We start from the raw sequence: 12852 nt of genomic DNA on the forward strand, positions 1-12852 counted from the left end.
TGTCGCCATGGACAGGGCAGAATTGAAAGGATACAAGTAAGAACCTCATGTGTTTTGATAATTTATTAACTGGGAATGGATTCCAAGGCTGTGGGAGGGGAGCATCCGCAGCCCCTCTAGTCAATGTACCTCACTGTCACCAGGGGGGTGGCGAAGCGGACGCGGCGGCTGCGGCGGCGCTGGACGTGTCGTGTCCACCAGCCCACCACCATCTCCCTCAGGGTGGAGCAGAGCTCCAGGAAGCCACATCCTGCCTCCCTGCCGTCCTCCCCGGCCTGGGGCAGCGGCTGCTGGGGCCTGGGCAGCGACAGGGATGGCCTGGCCCGGCCAGGGGTGACGGTGCTGCCCAGCTCCAGCTCCAGCGAGCAGCTGCTGCTCCTCGGTGCCACGGGGCCAGAGCTCTGCGCTTCTGCAGGGGGGATGAACCAGCCCACGGCCGCGCTGCTGCTGCCCAGCTCCAGCTCCAGGGAGCAGCGGCTGCCTCGTCTCCTGGCCTTGGCTTTGTCCCCTTGGGCCGCGCTGCCCGAGGCCACCCAAGGCCACCCCTCTGCAGGGGCCAGCAGGGACTCTCTGCCCCCCAGCAGCCCCAGCTCCACGGGATCCTCAGCCTGGGCCCTGCAGCCCCTCGGCATCCTGCGCTGCTCCTGCCGCCGCTCCGGGGGGAGGCCCGGGCAGGTTCCCGTGAACCTTGGGTGAAACTCTGGGGGCACCCCATGGAACCATCCCTGGAGCTCCAGGTCACCAGCACGGGCCGGTGAAGAGGCTCCCCAGAGACCTGCGGGGCCCCAGTGATGGAAATCCAGCCCCACCCTGGTGGGAGGCTGAGGCTGCTGTCTGCCAAGAGACACTGCCAGATTGCTGTGCCCAGCACTGTCTGCTCCTGGGGCGCCCCTTTTATAGCCTGGCAGCCTGGCAGAGTCCCCTGTGTGACATCACGGGGCAGCCAGAACCCTCTTTGTGACAGCACGGGGCAGTCAGAAATCCCTTTGTGACACCCAGGAGCCCAAGGGAGAGCCCTCGCTGCCTTGGGAGCAGGACTCTGAGAAACAAACTGGTGAGATAATAGAAAAAAATCACAATAAAATTACAATGAAAAAACAAATACAAGAAAATAGAAACAAGAAAAAAGTAGAAGTGATGTGAGGGGGGAGGCTGTGCTGGGCACAGCGACCATCTGAGGAGGAGCTCTGGATTCTCAGGGAAGCAAGGAGGGAGGCAGCAGAAATGGAGAGGGACGGCCTTTGGAAGAAGGGGCAGCAGAGCAGGAGGTGACAAGGATGTCCCGGGGTCCTGCAGGGGGAAAACGAGAAGGGCCAAAGCCCCACTAGAACTTAATGTGGCTGCTGCTGTGAAGGACAGTAACACTTATTTCACAAATAAAACCTTAGCTTTGCTTTGCTTGGGCTTTTCTTTTTTTCTCTTTTTCTTTTTTTTTTTTTTGTTTTTTTTTCATTGCTGAGAGGAAACGTTGAGACAGAGGATGAGCGAAAGTCTGGGCTACCGAGGGATGAGGCCTGGCGAGCGTGGGTCCGGGAGAGTCAGGTCCTGCCTGAGGCAGCCGCTGCCCCTTTGTCCTCTTGGCCTGTCCAGCCCCGAGGGGACTCTCTGCCCCCCAGCAGCCCCGGCTCCACGGGCACGGAGCTCTGGGCCCCCCAGCAGCCCCTCAGCATCCTCGGCCGCTGGGCTAGCTGTGCCTCCAGCTCCTTGCGCTGCTCCTCAAAGAGCGCCCGGGAGTCCCGGCAGCTCCGGATGAACCTTGGGAAGCGGCTCCTGGAGCTGATGGAACTGCCTGGGGAGCTGCCATGGGGCTGCAGCTGCCCAGCGCCCGCCTGGCTGCTCCTGGGGGCCCCACGGCCCCGTTTCCACAGCCTGGCACATGGGCACGTCCAAAGGTATGTCCCCTCTGTCAAGTGACACTCGGGTGTCACACGGGGGGCTCTGCAGGTCCTGTGATGTCACACGAGGGGCTCTGTGTGTCCTGTGATGTCACACAGGGGGCTCTGTGTGTCCTGTGATGTCACACGGGGGGCTCTGTGTGTCCTGTGATGTCACACGGGGGGCTCTGCAGGTCCTGTGATGTCACACGGGGGCTCTGCAGGTCCTGTGATGTCACACGGGGGGCTCTGTGTGTCCTGTGATGTCACACAGGGGCTCTGCAGGTCCTGTGATGTCACACGGGGGGCTCTGTGTGTCCTGTGATGTCACACAGGGGGCTCTGAAGTTCCTGTGATGTCACACGGGGGCTCTGTGTGTCCTGTGATGTCACACAGGGAGCTCTCACTGCCCCACAGTGTCACAAAGGGGTCTCTGCCCTGTCACCGCAGGCTGGTGTCACCAGAGCCTCTGCCACCCCGGCAGGGTTGGGGCCCTGTCACTGGGGCCCCACAGGTCACTGGGGAGCCTCTTCCCCGGCCCGTGCTGGTGACCTGGAGTGCTACAGACAGTGCCATGGGCATCCTCAGCATCTTCACCGTGGGTGAGCTGCTGGCAATCACGATGGTGGTGCTGCAGCTCATCCTGGTCACTGTCATGCTACGGGACAAGCGTCTGTGGGTAGGTGGCCTTTGATGTGCTGTGTGGGCTGGGCTGGGCCGTGTGGCTTTGGGGTGTGTTGGTGTGGCACGCGTGACAGACAAAGGGGAGCGTTCTGGGGAGCCGCTCTTGTCTCAACCATCCGTGCTTCTTGCAGAGGATCCGTCAGAACTCAAAGCACCCAAGTGCAGCGAGAGGCCGGCTGGAGGGGCAGAGCAATGTGGGCAGGGCACGGAAATCAGCAGACATGGAGCTGCAGCCCCATGGCAGCTCCCCAGGCAGTTCCATCAGCTCCAGGAGCCGCTTCCCAAGGTTCATCCGGAGCTGCCGGGACTCCCGGGCGCTCTTTGAGGAGCAGCGCAAGGAGCTGGAGGCACAGCTAGCCCAGCGGCTGAGGATGCTGAGGGGCTGCTGGGGGGCCCAGAGCTCCGTGCCCGTGGAGCCGGGGCTGCTGGGGGGCAGAGAGTCCCCTCAGGGCGCTGGAGAGGGGCGGCCGAGGGCGAGCGCGGGCAGCGCGGCCCAAGAGGACGAAGGCCCGGAGGCCTCGGTGGGCCTCGGCAGCTCCCCGGAGCTGGAGCGGGGCAGCAGCTGCCCGGCCATGGCCTGGTTCATCCCCAGGGCCGTGCTGGTGGCCGCGGGCTCGGAGGGCAGCGGCAGCAGCAGCAGCAGCAGCAGCAGCAGCTCTCTGGGGCTGGTGCTCAGCATGCCGAGCGCTGAGCCGTGGTGGGGCCCGGCGCTGCCCCCAGCCCGGCGGCCGCAGCCGCTGCCCCTGGGCCGGGCACGGGGCCGGGAGCCAGGCAGGGCCCTGGGCAAGCTCTGTGCCCGGCTCGGGGGGTGCCTGGCAGCCTGGTGCAGCCGCCGGCGCTGAGCTGCTGCTGTGGGAGCCGCCGCAGTGAAACCTTTGGGTGCTGAGCGCCGGGGCTGGCCCGGCCCGGCTGCAGCCCTGGCCTGGAAGGCAGCGGCTGCCTCAGGCAGGACCTGACTCTCCCAGCCCCACGCTCGCCAGGCCTCATCCCTTGGTAGCCCAGACTTTTGCTCATCCTCTGTCTCAACGTTTCCTCTCAGCAATGAAAAAAACAAAAAAAAAAAAGAAAAAGAGAAAAAAAGAAAAAAAGAAAAGCCCAAGCAAAGCAAAGCTAAGGTTTTATTTGTGAAATAAGTGTTACTGTCCTTCACAGCAGCAGCCACATTAAGTTCCAGTGAGGCTTTGGCCCTTCTCGTTTTCCCCCTGCAGGACCCCGGGACATCCTTGTCACCTCCTGCTTTGCTGCCCCTTCTTCCAAAGGCCATCCCTCTCCATTTCTGCTGCCTCCCTCCTTGCTTCCCTGAGAATCCAGAGCTCCTCCTCAGATGGTCGCTGTGCCCAGCACAGCCTCCCCCCATCAGAACACCCACCAGTCCTGGAGAGTTTATCAGCATCCCTCCCTCCCCTCCCGGGTGGGGCAGGGTGGGACAGGGCAGGGCAGGGTTCCCCGCAGGACCAGGCTGCCCCAGGGCAGTGGCTGCCACAGGCTGGGCACTGATGGATGGACCATGGGACCAACCTGCCCTGGCCAGGGTGGGCAGCAGCTCCAGAGCTCCTGCCGGGCCCCGCACTCCTTCCCGTGGGAAGCCCCCTCCGCTCCCCTCGGGGATCTCCCATCTGTCAGGAGCTCAGCTCAGGACCTGATCCCTCCATCCCTCCAGGCCACCCTCACCCCGGCCAGCACCCTTGTCCCAGGCAGCAGGGGCAGGACACACGTTCCACGCTTTATTTCATTTGATGCATTTCTCAGGAGCGGGATGACACAGGGGGACGTGGGTGCCCGCTCTGGTACAGTCAGACAGGGCTGGGACCGCTCAGCGCTGCAGCTTTGGGGGGACCGGGGCCATTCGTGTCACCCCCTGTGAGGTGCCCGCAGCCACCGCCAGCCCTGGGGGCCGCACTGCTGGCTCCGCAGAGCCCTCAGGCAGCGTTGCCCAGGACCAGCACGCTCATGAGGAACACCATGAGGAAGAAGACCCACATGAAGAAGCGGTCCATCACCTTGGCCACCTTCTTCCACTCTCCGGTGCGGCGCTGGTTGGCGCGCTGGCGCCGAAAGCAGCCGGCGATGTACCCGACGTTCCTCAGCAGGGCGTCGTGGTGGCACAGGCAGTGGTCCCAGGGGCAGCCCCGCACCTCCGTGCCCGCCTGCCCCTCCCCGGGGCTTTCCCCCGGTCCCCCGGCGTCCCCCACACTCGCCCGCCCGCCCGATGCCCGCTGGGGGCCCTTGCAGCTCTCGCCCACCTCGTAGACGCAGCAGAGCCGGGCCAGGTGGTGCAGGATGAGCCGGCGCGCCCAGGGGGGCACGGCCCGGGCCCCCGGCCCGCAGTGGTGCACGTTCATGATGAAGATGGTGAGCGCGGTGGAGGCCGTGATCATGGTCATGGTGGCGATGTAGTACTTCCCTGCGGGGGCAGCGGGCGCTGGCAGGGGCCGCGGGGGTCCCGCAGCCCGCGGAGGGCCCCGCTCGCCCCCCCTGCCCCAGCCCTGAGCCCCGCACCGAGCCCGGCCCTCCCCGGGCTCACCGATGAGCGGGACGCTCTCCGAGGGGGGCATGCTCTCGGCCACCAGCAGCTGGAACACGGTGAGGGCCAGCAGCACCGTCACCCCCAGCGACACCTTCTCCCCCGAGTCGGCCGGCAGGTAGAAGCCCAGGGGCGCCAGGAAGGAGACCATGATGCAGGGCAGCAGCAGGTTGAAGATGTAGAAGGAGGCGCGGCGGCGCAGGAGCAGGGTGTAGGTGACATCGGGGTAGGGCTCGGAGCAGCAGCCGTAGGTGATGACGTTCCTCGTGGCCGGCATGCCCAGCACCTCCCACTCCACGTTCTCCACGAAGTCCCTCAGGTCCCCGCTGTCCAGCTGGTTGCGGAGGTCGATCTGGTTCCCGTTGTGGGTCCAGGAGCCGAAGGTGAGGCGGCACCGCTGCCCGTCGAAGGGGAAGTAGGACACGTCCACCTTGCAGGAGCTCTTGGTGATGGCGGGCGAGTCCCACATGATGCGGCCGTCGGAGCGCAGCACCACGTTGGTCTCCATGGAGCCCCCGAAGTGCTCGTCGGCGCTGGGCAGGGAGGGGTGGCCGTGGGGCCGCATCCCCTCCCCGCACCACTCGCGGCCCCTGGCTGTCCCCTCGGTGCTGGGGGACAGTCCCGGGCACGCCTGGCTGCTGCCAGCACCCCCCTGCCCCATCTCCCCGCATCTCCCCCTCCGGGACCCTCCTGCTCCCACCCCGAGGCCGCAGCGCCCCGTGCAGCCCCCAGCCCCAGCCGGGCCCCGGGCCCGAGCACAACGCACTTGTTGTAGAGGATGATGTCAGGCCGCCACACGTAGCTGCTGGGGATGCGGATGCTGTCGATGCCGCCGTACCCGTCCTTGTCCCAGGTGAGGTGGGCGTCCAGCCAGGTCTGGCGGACCCACAGGTAGGAGGTGAGGACCTGGTTCCTCTCGTCCTGCCGCGGGGAGAGGGTGGCCGTGGGGGAATGGACCCCGGTGCCACCCCACAGCCCCTCGGCCCCCAGCCCAGAGGCCTCTCCGAGCTCTGCCGGATTCGAGGGGGTCCTGCTGGTTCTGGGAAGGGGGCCCGGGCTGTCTGAAAGTGCTCTGAGCTGACTCGAGGGCAGCTTTGGGGGTGATCCGGGCAGGTTTCGGGGCTGAGCGGGGCCGAGCAGGACCCGCAGCGGGGAGCGGAGCGCGGGGCCGGGGCCGGGCGCTCACCATGTCGATGATCTGCGACAAGGTGACCTGGAGGGTGACGTTCAGCGCCCGGTCCGTGTCCTCCACGGGGCGCAGGGCGCTGGAGTAGTTGGCGAAGAGGTCGTGGAGCAGTTTGTAGGCGAGCCTGCCCTGCGCTCCCCGGCAGCCTGGGGACACCCGGAGCGGGGCTTGGAGGGGCCGGGGTACAGCCGGACCCCTCCCGAGGGATCCCCGGGACCCTCCGGCAGCTGGGAGGGACAGGGCAGCACGACGGGACCCCTGCGGCATCCCGAGCCCCCACGCTCGGCATTCCCGGGGAAAAGCCGCTCCTGGGACCGGGGCCGCCCCCCGCAGCCCCGCAGCCCCGCTGCTCACCCGGGGCCGGGAGGACGGCGGCGAGGCAGAGCGAGAGGCACAGCCGAGCTCCGGGCTCCATCCCGCAGCAGCTCCGGGACGCGGCGGGGCCGGTGACGTCAGGCGGGGACAGGGCGGGGGGGGCTCGGTCCCCGGGACCGCGGAGAGGGGACACGGTGGGCGACCCCCGCGGGTCCCGGCTGGGAGGTGGCAGGGGCCGGGATGGGCTCCGGGTGCGGCCGAGCCCCTTTCGGGATGGGGATTTTGGGAGGCACCGGCGGCAGCCACGCGGTGCCGGGGGCTGCCCAGCACCTGCCCCAGCCCGGGGACAGCACCCACGGCTTGGGGACACCACCCACGGCATGGGGACACCATCCACGGCATGGGGACAGCACCCACGGCTTGGGGACAGCACCCACGGTATGGGGACAGCACCCACGGCACAGGGACACCACCCACGGCACAGGGACACCACCCACGGCACAGGGACAGCGGCGAGGTGCAGGGGCCGGGGGCGGCTGGTGCAGCCCTGGAGCGCGGAGATCCCCGTGCACAGCGAGGGACATCCCGCTCTCCGCTCTTAGGAAAGAGCAAGGCAAGGGAGGGGGCAGGTGGTGCCCGTGGGGTGAAGAACATCCCGGGAGGCTGAGGGACACGAGGCAGGACGCGGAGCAGCGAGGGGCAGCGGCTCCTGGCTGCCGGAGCATCCCCCAGCTCCAGCTCGGGGAATCCGCCGGCTCCTCTCCCCCGGCGCTCCTGGCACCCTTCCCACGCCGAGCCCCGGCGGCAGATGCCGAGCGGTTTTGAGGCCGGAGGTTTTGTTTCCAGCTGGTGAATTATTCATCCCAGCCCGTCCCGCACGGGCCGGGGCCGCTCAGGCCCAATTACAGTAATGGAAGGAGGCGAAGCCGCAGTGACCCGGCCCCTGCACACAGCCAGTGTCACCTGAACGTGCCACCGCGGCCAGGGACAGCGACAGCTTCCCCCGCAGCAGGGGCCTCCCTGTGTCCAACACGGCCTTGGGCACTGCCAGGGATCCAGGGGCAGCCCCAGCTGCTCTGGCAATTCCATCCCAGCCCCTGCCCACCCTGCCAGGGAACAATTCCTGCCCAAGATCCCATCCAGCCCTGCCCTTCTGGCAGGGGGAAAATGTTTCCCTTTGTCCTGTCCCTCCAGGCCCTTGTGCAGAGTCCCTGTCCAGCTTTTACACGAGCCCCTTTCAGTACCAAAAGGCCACCGTGTGGTTTATCTGGGCTCCCCACACTCTGTCCAGCGACTTTTCCTGCCCAGGTTCTGAAGGAGCCTGCCCTGCTCGCCACTGAAGCCAAGGTGGGATTGTATCACACGTTCCTGGGCTGTCCTTTCCCCCCACCCAGCCAGCCCAACCACCCCGGAGTGGCACAGCAAAGGACACCTCCAAACCCAAACCCCGCCTCAGAAAGCAAAGGAACCCGTGGGAGTACTATAAACATTTTATTTATTGTTTTCAAAAAGACAGGAAAATAATCTAGAGCATTTATTTATATTTTTTGATAAAAACCTTTCGCTACTCCTCATGCAGGCGGGCGCTCAGTGCGCGGCCAGGGCCAGCTCGCGCAGGTACGCCTGGGTGAGGCCGCGCAGCTCCTCCAGCGCGTAGTCCTCGGGCATGGGCAGGCGGCCGATGTGCGGGGCCAGCAGGCGCAGGGGCACGCGCGGCTCGGCCGGCTCGGGGCCCGCCTCGGGGCCCTGCTGCAGGCTCAGCACCACCCGCAGCACGTTGGCCACGCGCTTGGCCATGTCTGCAAGAGCGGGGACAGCTCTGAGCCCCTCCTGCCGGAGCGTCCAGAGCAAACCGCGGGCTCGCACCGCTGGGGAGCCAACCCCGACCGCGCTGTCCTCCCCCCTTCCCTCCCTCAGCACAGGCAGAGCAGCCACAGGGGGAGAGGAAACAGCCTCAGGCTGGGCCAGGGGAGCTTTAGGTTGGATATTGGGGAAAATTTCTTGCCCCAAAGGCTTGAGGAGGCTCAGCCTGGAGAATAGGAGGGCAAGGGAAAACCTTCTCACTCTCCTCAACTCCCAGCTGGGGAGTCAGACTGCTGAATGTGCTCTGCATATCCAGAGTGAATCTACTGGAGTGTGTCCAGGGCAGGGAACGGAGCTGGGAAGGGTCTGGAGCCCCAGGAGGGGCTGAGGGAGCTGGGAAAGGGGCTCAGCCTGGAGCAAAGGAGGCTCAGGGGGCCCTTGTGGCTCTGCACAAGTCCCTGGCAGGAGGGGACAGCCGGGGGGGTCGGGCTCTGCTGCCAGGGAACAGGGACAGGAGGAGAGGGAACGGCCTCAGGCTGGGCCAGGGGAGGCTCAGGGTGGATATTGGGGAAATTCCTTTCCAGACAGGGCTGTGCAGCCCTGGCAGAGCTGCCCAGGGAGGTGGTGGAGTGCCCATCCCTAGAGGGATTTCACAGCTGTGTGGGTGTGACACTTGGGGACATGGGTTAGTGGTGGCCTTGGCACTGCTGGGGATGGTTGGACTCAATCTTGTCCATCCTAAATGGTTCTGTGAGGTTGGGGTAGAGCTGCAGCCCAGCTGCCAGCCAGGTGTGGCACTGGGGCAGGGGTGGCACGTACCTGACTGAGCCAGGCGGTCCCTGGCGTTGTGGCACTGCAGCTGCTCTATCCTGTTGCACAGGGACGTCACTTTGGTGTGTAACCGCTCCAGCTCGTAGGTGGACACATCCAGCTGGAAGCAAACAGGAGTCAGCTCCACGGCAGCACAGCCAGAGCCAAACTCACCCAGCAGGTGACACCACACCAAAACCTGCCTGAATTAACCCCAGAGCAGGGAAGGGGGAAGCTCGGACAGGAATTTGGGGGAACAGACACGGAGACTGCTGGGCTTGTCCCGCCCCTTCCACTTGTCACTGTCCCCCACCCTCAGAGCACATCTGCAGGGCACAGCCCGCCCCTCGCTGTGACAGCAGACAGCAAAGTCTGGCTCTAGAGACGGCCCATGCTGTGTCTGAGGCAGCAGCTCCCCCTCAGCAGTCACTAACAGCTTCAGTGCAGGATCCATGTGAGCCCCAGGGACGGCAGCTGCCCGAACCTGCTGAATCCTGTCCAGCATCTCGTTCACTCGGATGTAGTCCAGGTACACCAGCCCTGCCAGCTCCCAGTCCTGGATGAGCGCGCTGCGCTCCGGAGGCGCCAGGTCTTCCAGGAATCCCTTCAGGTACTTGTAGTTCTCGTTGATAATTGCATCTGCAGAGAACAGCCCTCAGCAAGAGGCCATCCCGTCTCCCACAGAGCAGGGAACAGGAAGGCCACTGCTGCCCTTGTTCCCAGAGGCCCCTGTGCTCCAGGAAGGTGGAAACACCACCCTGCTTCCCTGTCTGCCCAGGAAAAGCTATCCAGGGGGAGCTGGTTTGGACCTGCCAGGCCCTCTGTGCCACCTCTGCTGCTCCAAACCCAGCCTGATCCCTTCAGGGGCCACCCCACGGCATGGAACCACAGAGTCACTCACTGGTTTGGGTTGGGACCTTAAATATCATCCAGTCCCACCCCCTTCCACTTGTCCCCAGTCCCTCTCCAGCTCTCCTGGAGCCCCTTCAGGCCCTGCAAGGGGCTCTGAGCTCTCCCTGGAGCTTCTCCTGTCCAGCTGAGCACCCCCAGCTCTCCCAGCCTGGCTCCAGAGGGCTCCAGCCCTGGGATCCCACTCCTGCTCCTGCCATGCCTTTGTGTGCTGCTCCAAGGAGCAGCAAGACCCACCTGAGGCCAAGTGCCTGACAACCAGCTTGTGGCACTGGTTCCAGTGCCCAGCCTTGAACAGGAAAAGGGCCTCTTTGTGCCTGTCACCCTCCATCCTGGCCCGAACCGCCTTGGCCTCGTGAATCCAGCGTGGGGGCACGCAGAGCCGCTGTGTCAGGAAGGTTTCCTTGGCCCAGGACTCAGGGGTGTCGGCGAGGGCGCAGTGCCGGCTCAGCAGCTCCCGCACGGCCTTCTCCCGGGTGCTGGGGACAGGGGACAGCCTGTCACTGCCAGGGGCTCTGCTCCTCCCCACAGGGAGCACCACCCTGCAAACACACAGCTTCAAACCCTCCCACCCCAAACCAGCCCGGCATTTCCTCCCAAAACAGCCCTCTGGGGGCACACCACAACCACAGCGCTTCAGAACTGACCCCACGTTATTTCACAGCCCAGAACAGTCCCAGAGAGAACAGTCCCAGAGAGAACAGCCCCAGAGAGAACAGTCCCAGAGAGAACAGCCCCAGAGAGAACAGTCCCACAGAGAACAGTCCCACAGAGAACAGTCCCACAGGGTCACTCACAGCCCAGAACAGTCCCACAGGGTCACTCACAGCCCAGAACAGTCCCACAGGGTCACTCACAGCCCAGAACAGTCCCACAGGGTCACTCACAGCCCAGAACAGCCCCACAGGGTCACTCCAGGCCCAGCACAGTCCCACAGGGTCACTCACAGCCCAGAACAGCCCCACAGGGTCACTCACAGCCCAGAACAGCCCCACAGGGTCACTCACAGCCCAGAACAGCCCCACAGGGTCACTGCAGACCCAGAACAGTCCCACAGGGTCACTCACAGCCCAGAACAGCCCCACAGGGTCACTCCAGACCCAGAACAGCCCCACAGGGTCACTCACGGCGTGTCAGGCTCGTGCAGCATGACGAACACGGCCCATTCCCACAGCCCCTCGCTCTCCAGCTGGGCAGCATAGCTGCTGTTCAGCACCCCCCAGCTCTGCTGGGACAGGTGGCTGTAGTTCAGCGCCCGCAGCACCTCCCACAGGTGCCAGCTGAGGCGGAAATCCAGCGGGTCAGAGGTGACACTCCTGGGATCCAGCAGCTGGTCCAGCTCATAGGACCTGCAGAGGAAAACTGGTACTGGAGGAGCTGACTGTGCCCACAGAATCAAACCCCTCCCTTCAGCCACTGCGTCATTTACATCCGTGTGGGGGGTTGCTTTCCTTTTTTAGCAATAACATTATTTACTGCTAAAATTCTTATGAGTTTGCACCCAGACTGTCACCCCTTTTCTTCTGTGTGCTCCCCTGCAGATTTCTCACTGCCTTCAAAACAAGCAGCTACACAGGAAATACCTGAACAGAAAATACCTAAATCCCCACTAATAATACATTCCATGAATGTGCCCCAAAGCTTGAGGTTCCCCATCTCTACCATCCCAGGTGTGACCCCAGCTTCTCTCAGGGCTCCACATGGGGCTGGCTTCAGGCTGCTCTAAGCACTTCAGGCTGATTTCACAGCCCTGCTTGGTGAACTCAGGGAGTCACTGATTGATCAGGACTTTCCCAAATACTCACTGAACTCTCTGCCCACTTACCTGTCACTGTAGAGCTTTAACAAATGGAAGCAGACATCTCTCAGGGGCCTTCCTCCATTGTCATCTTCTTCAATGACACACCCCGAATCTTCCAGGTAAGGAGGCAGAGGACAGCAGGCATATTTTTCATATTCTGAGGTGTTCTAGGGAAACAGTTTTAACAGTAAGTTTAAACATAATATTCTGAATAAAACTGAATTCCACAGCTCAGCAGGCTCAGGAGAATCTTTCTGCTCCAAAGAAGGTGCAGTCTTCAGTTGGAACCTCCCCAGAACTATGGACCAACATGAAAAATCTGAACCCAAAATGCCTGGGCAGGCTCATGTCTCACACTGAGCTCTTAAAGCAGCACTGAGCACAGAGTCAGAACAATTAACTGAGAACTTCCACTGCAGCTGGCTATTTCATGCTCAACACTGCACACTGAACACATCAGTGACAGGTTTCTAGGCTTGCTGCTGTGCTTAGGCTGCCTTGAGGATGGAGGGCTGAGCTGGCTTTAGTTAAATGATTAAACACGTTTTTCAGCAGAACCCTTTGTCCTGCTGCACACAGAGCTGAGAGCTCTGCAGCAACACACAGGGCTCTGCATAATGCATGGAACCACAGGGGTGTGGGACAGTGCCTGGGGGGCTGAGGGGGCACACACAGGGTGTGGGACAGTGCCTGGGGGCACACACAGGGTGTGGGACAGTGCCTGGGGACACACACAGGGTGTGGGACAGTGCCTGGGGGGCTGAAGGGGCACACATGGGGTGTGGGACAGTGCCTGGGGGGTTGACAGTGGGTGTAGGGCACCATGGGCTGCTGAGGATTAATGACCCCAGTGGGAAAATAGGCTGCCTGGCTCAAAAGGGCTTTCCTACTGCTGGCCCCTGTCCCTCTTCCTAGGTTTGTCCAGCTGTCTGGACAAAACCTGGAA

The 12852-nt window shown here is 63.6% G+C and overlaps 2 protein-coding genes across 5 annotated transcripts in view; both read right to left on the bottom strand.

The window, feature by feature from the left end:
• Positions 1-4023: 4023 nt before the first annotated feature.
• On the bottom strand, positions 4024-6980 carry CHRNA10 (cholinergic receptor nicotinic alpha 10 subunit). 2 transcript variants are annotated; one of them, XM_058857184.1, is made up of 5 exons: positions 6623-6980; positions 6269-6414; positions 5849-5958; positions 5083-5615; positions 4024-4962 (listed from the first exon to the last, which is right to left on the bottom strand). In XM_058857184.1, the coding sequence occupies exons 1-5, from the start codon at positions 6963-6965 to the stop codon at positions 4478-4480; spliced, it is 1617 nt and encodes a 538-aa protein (XP_058713167.1). In that variant the 5' UTR covers positions 6966-6980; the 3' UTR covers positions 4024-4477. The 2 variants fall into 2 exon arrangements, with proteins under 2 accessions (XP_058713167.1, XP_058713158.1); XM_058857175.1 differs by having other exon boundaries at positions 4208-4962; positions 5849-6003.
• Positions 6981-8061: 1081 nt separating this feature from the next.
• NUP98 (nucleoporin 98 and 96 precursor) overlaps positions 8062-12852 on the bottom strand; it is a 33352-nt gene continuing 28561 nt past the window's right edge. For all 3 annotated transcript variants that reach the window (XM_058857044.1, XM_058857053.1, XM_058857035.1), the window contains 6 exons: positions 11931-12073; positions 11233-11454; positions 10343-10584; positions 9681-9835; positions 9206-9317; positions 8062-8382 (listed from right to left, as the gene is read on the bottom strand). In XM_058857044.1, coding sequence (XP_058713027.1) covers positions 8171-8382; positions 9206-9317; positions 9681-9835; positions 10343-10584; positions 11233-11454; positions 11931-12073 — 1086 coding nt within the window. In that variant the 3' untranslated portion in view covers positions 8062-8170. The remainder of the gene's footprint in view (positions 8383-9205; positions 9318-9680; positions 9836-10342; positions 10585-11232; positions 11455-11930; positions 12074-12852) is intronic.

Source organism: Poecile atricapillus, chromosome 1 (genome assembly GCF_030490865.1).
Source record: "Poecile atricapillus isolate bPoeAtr1 chromosome 1, bPoeAtr1.hap1, whole genome shotgun sequence".
Classification (NCBI taxonomy): domain Eukaryota; kingdom Metazoa; phylum Chordata; class Aves; order Passeriformes; family Paridae; genus Poecile; species Poecile atricapillus.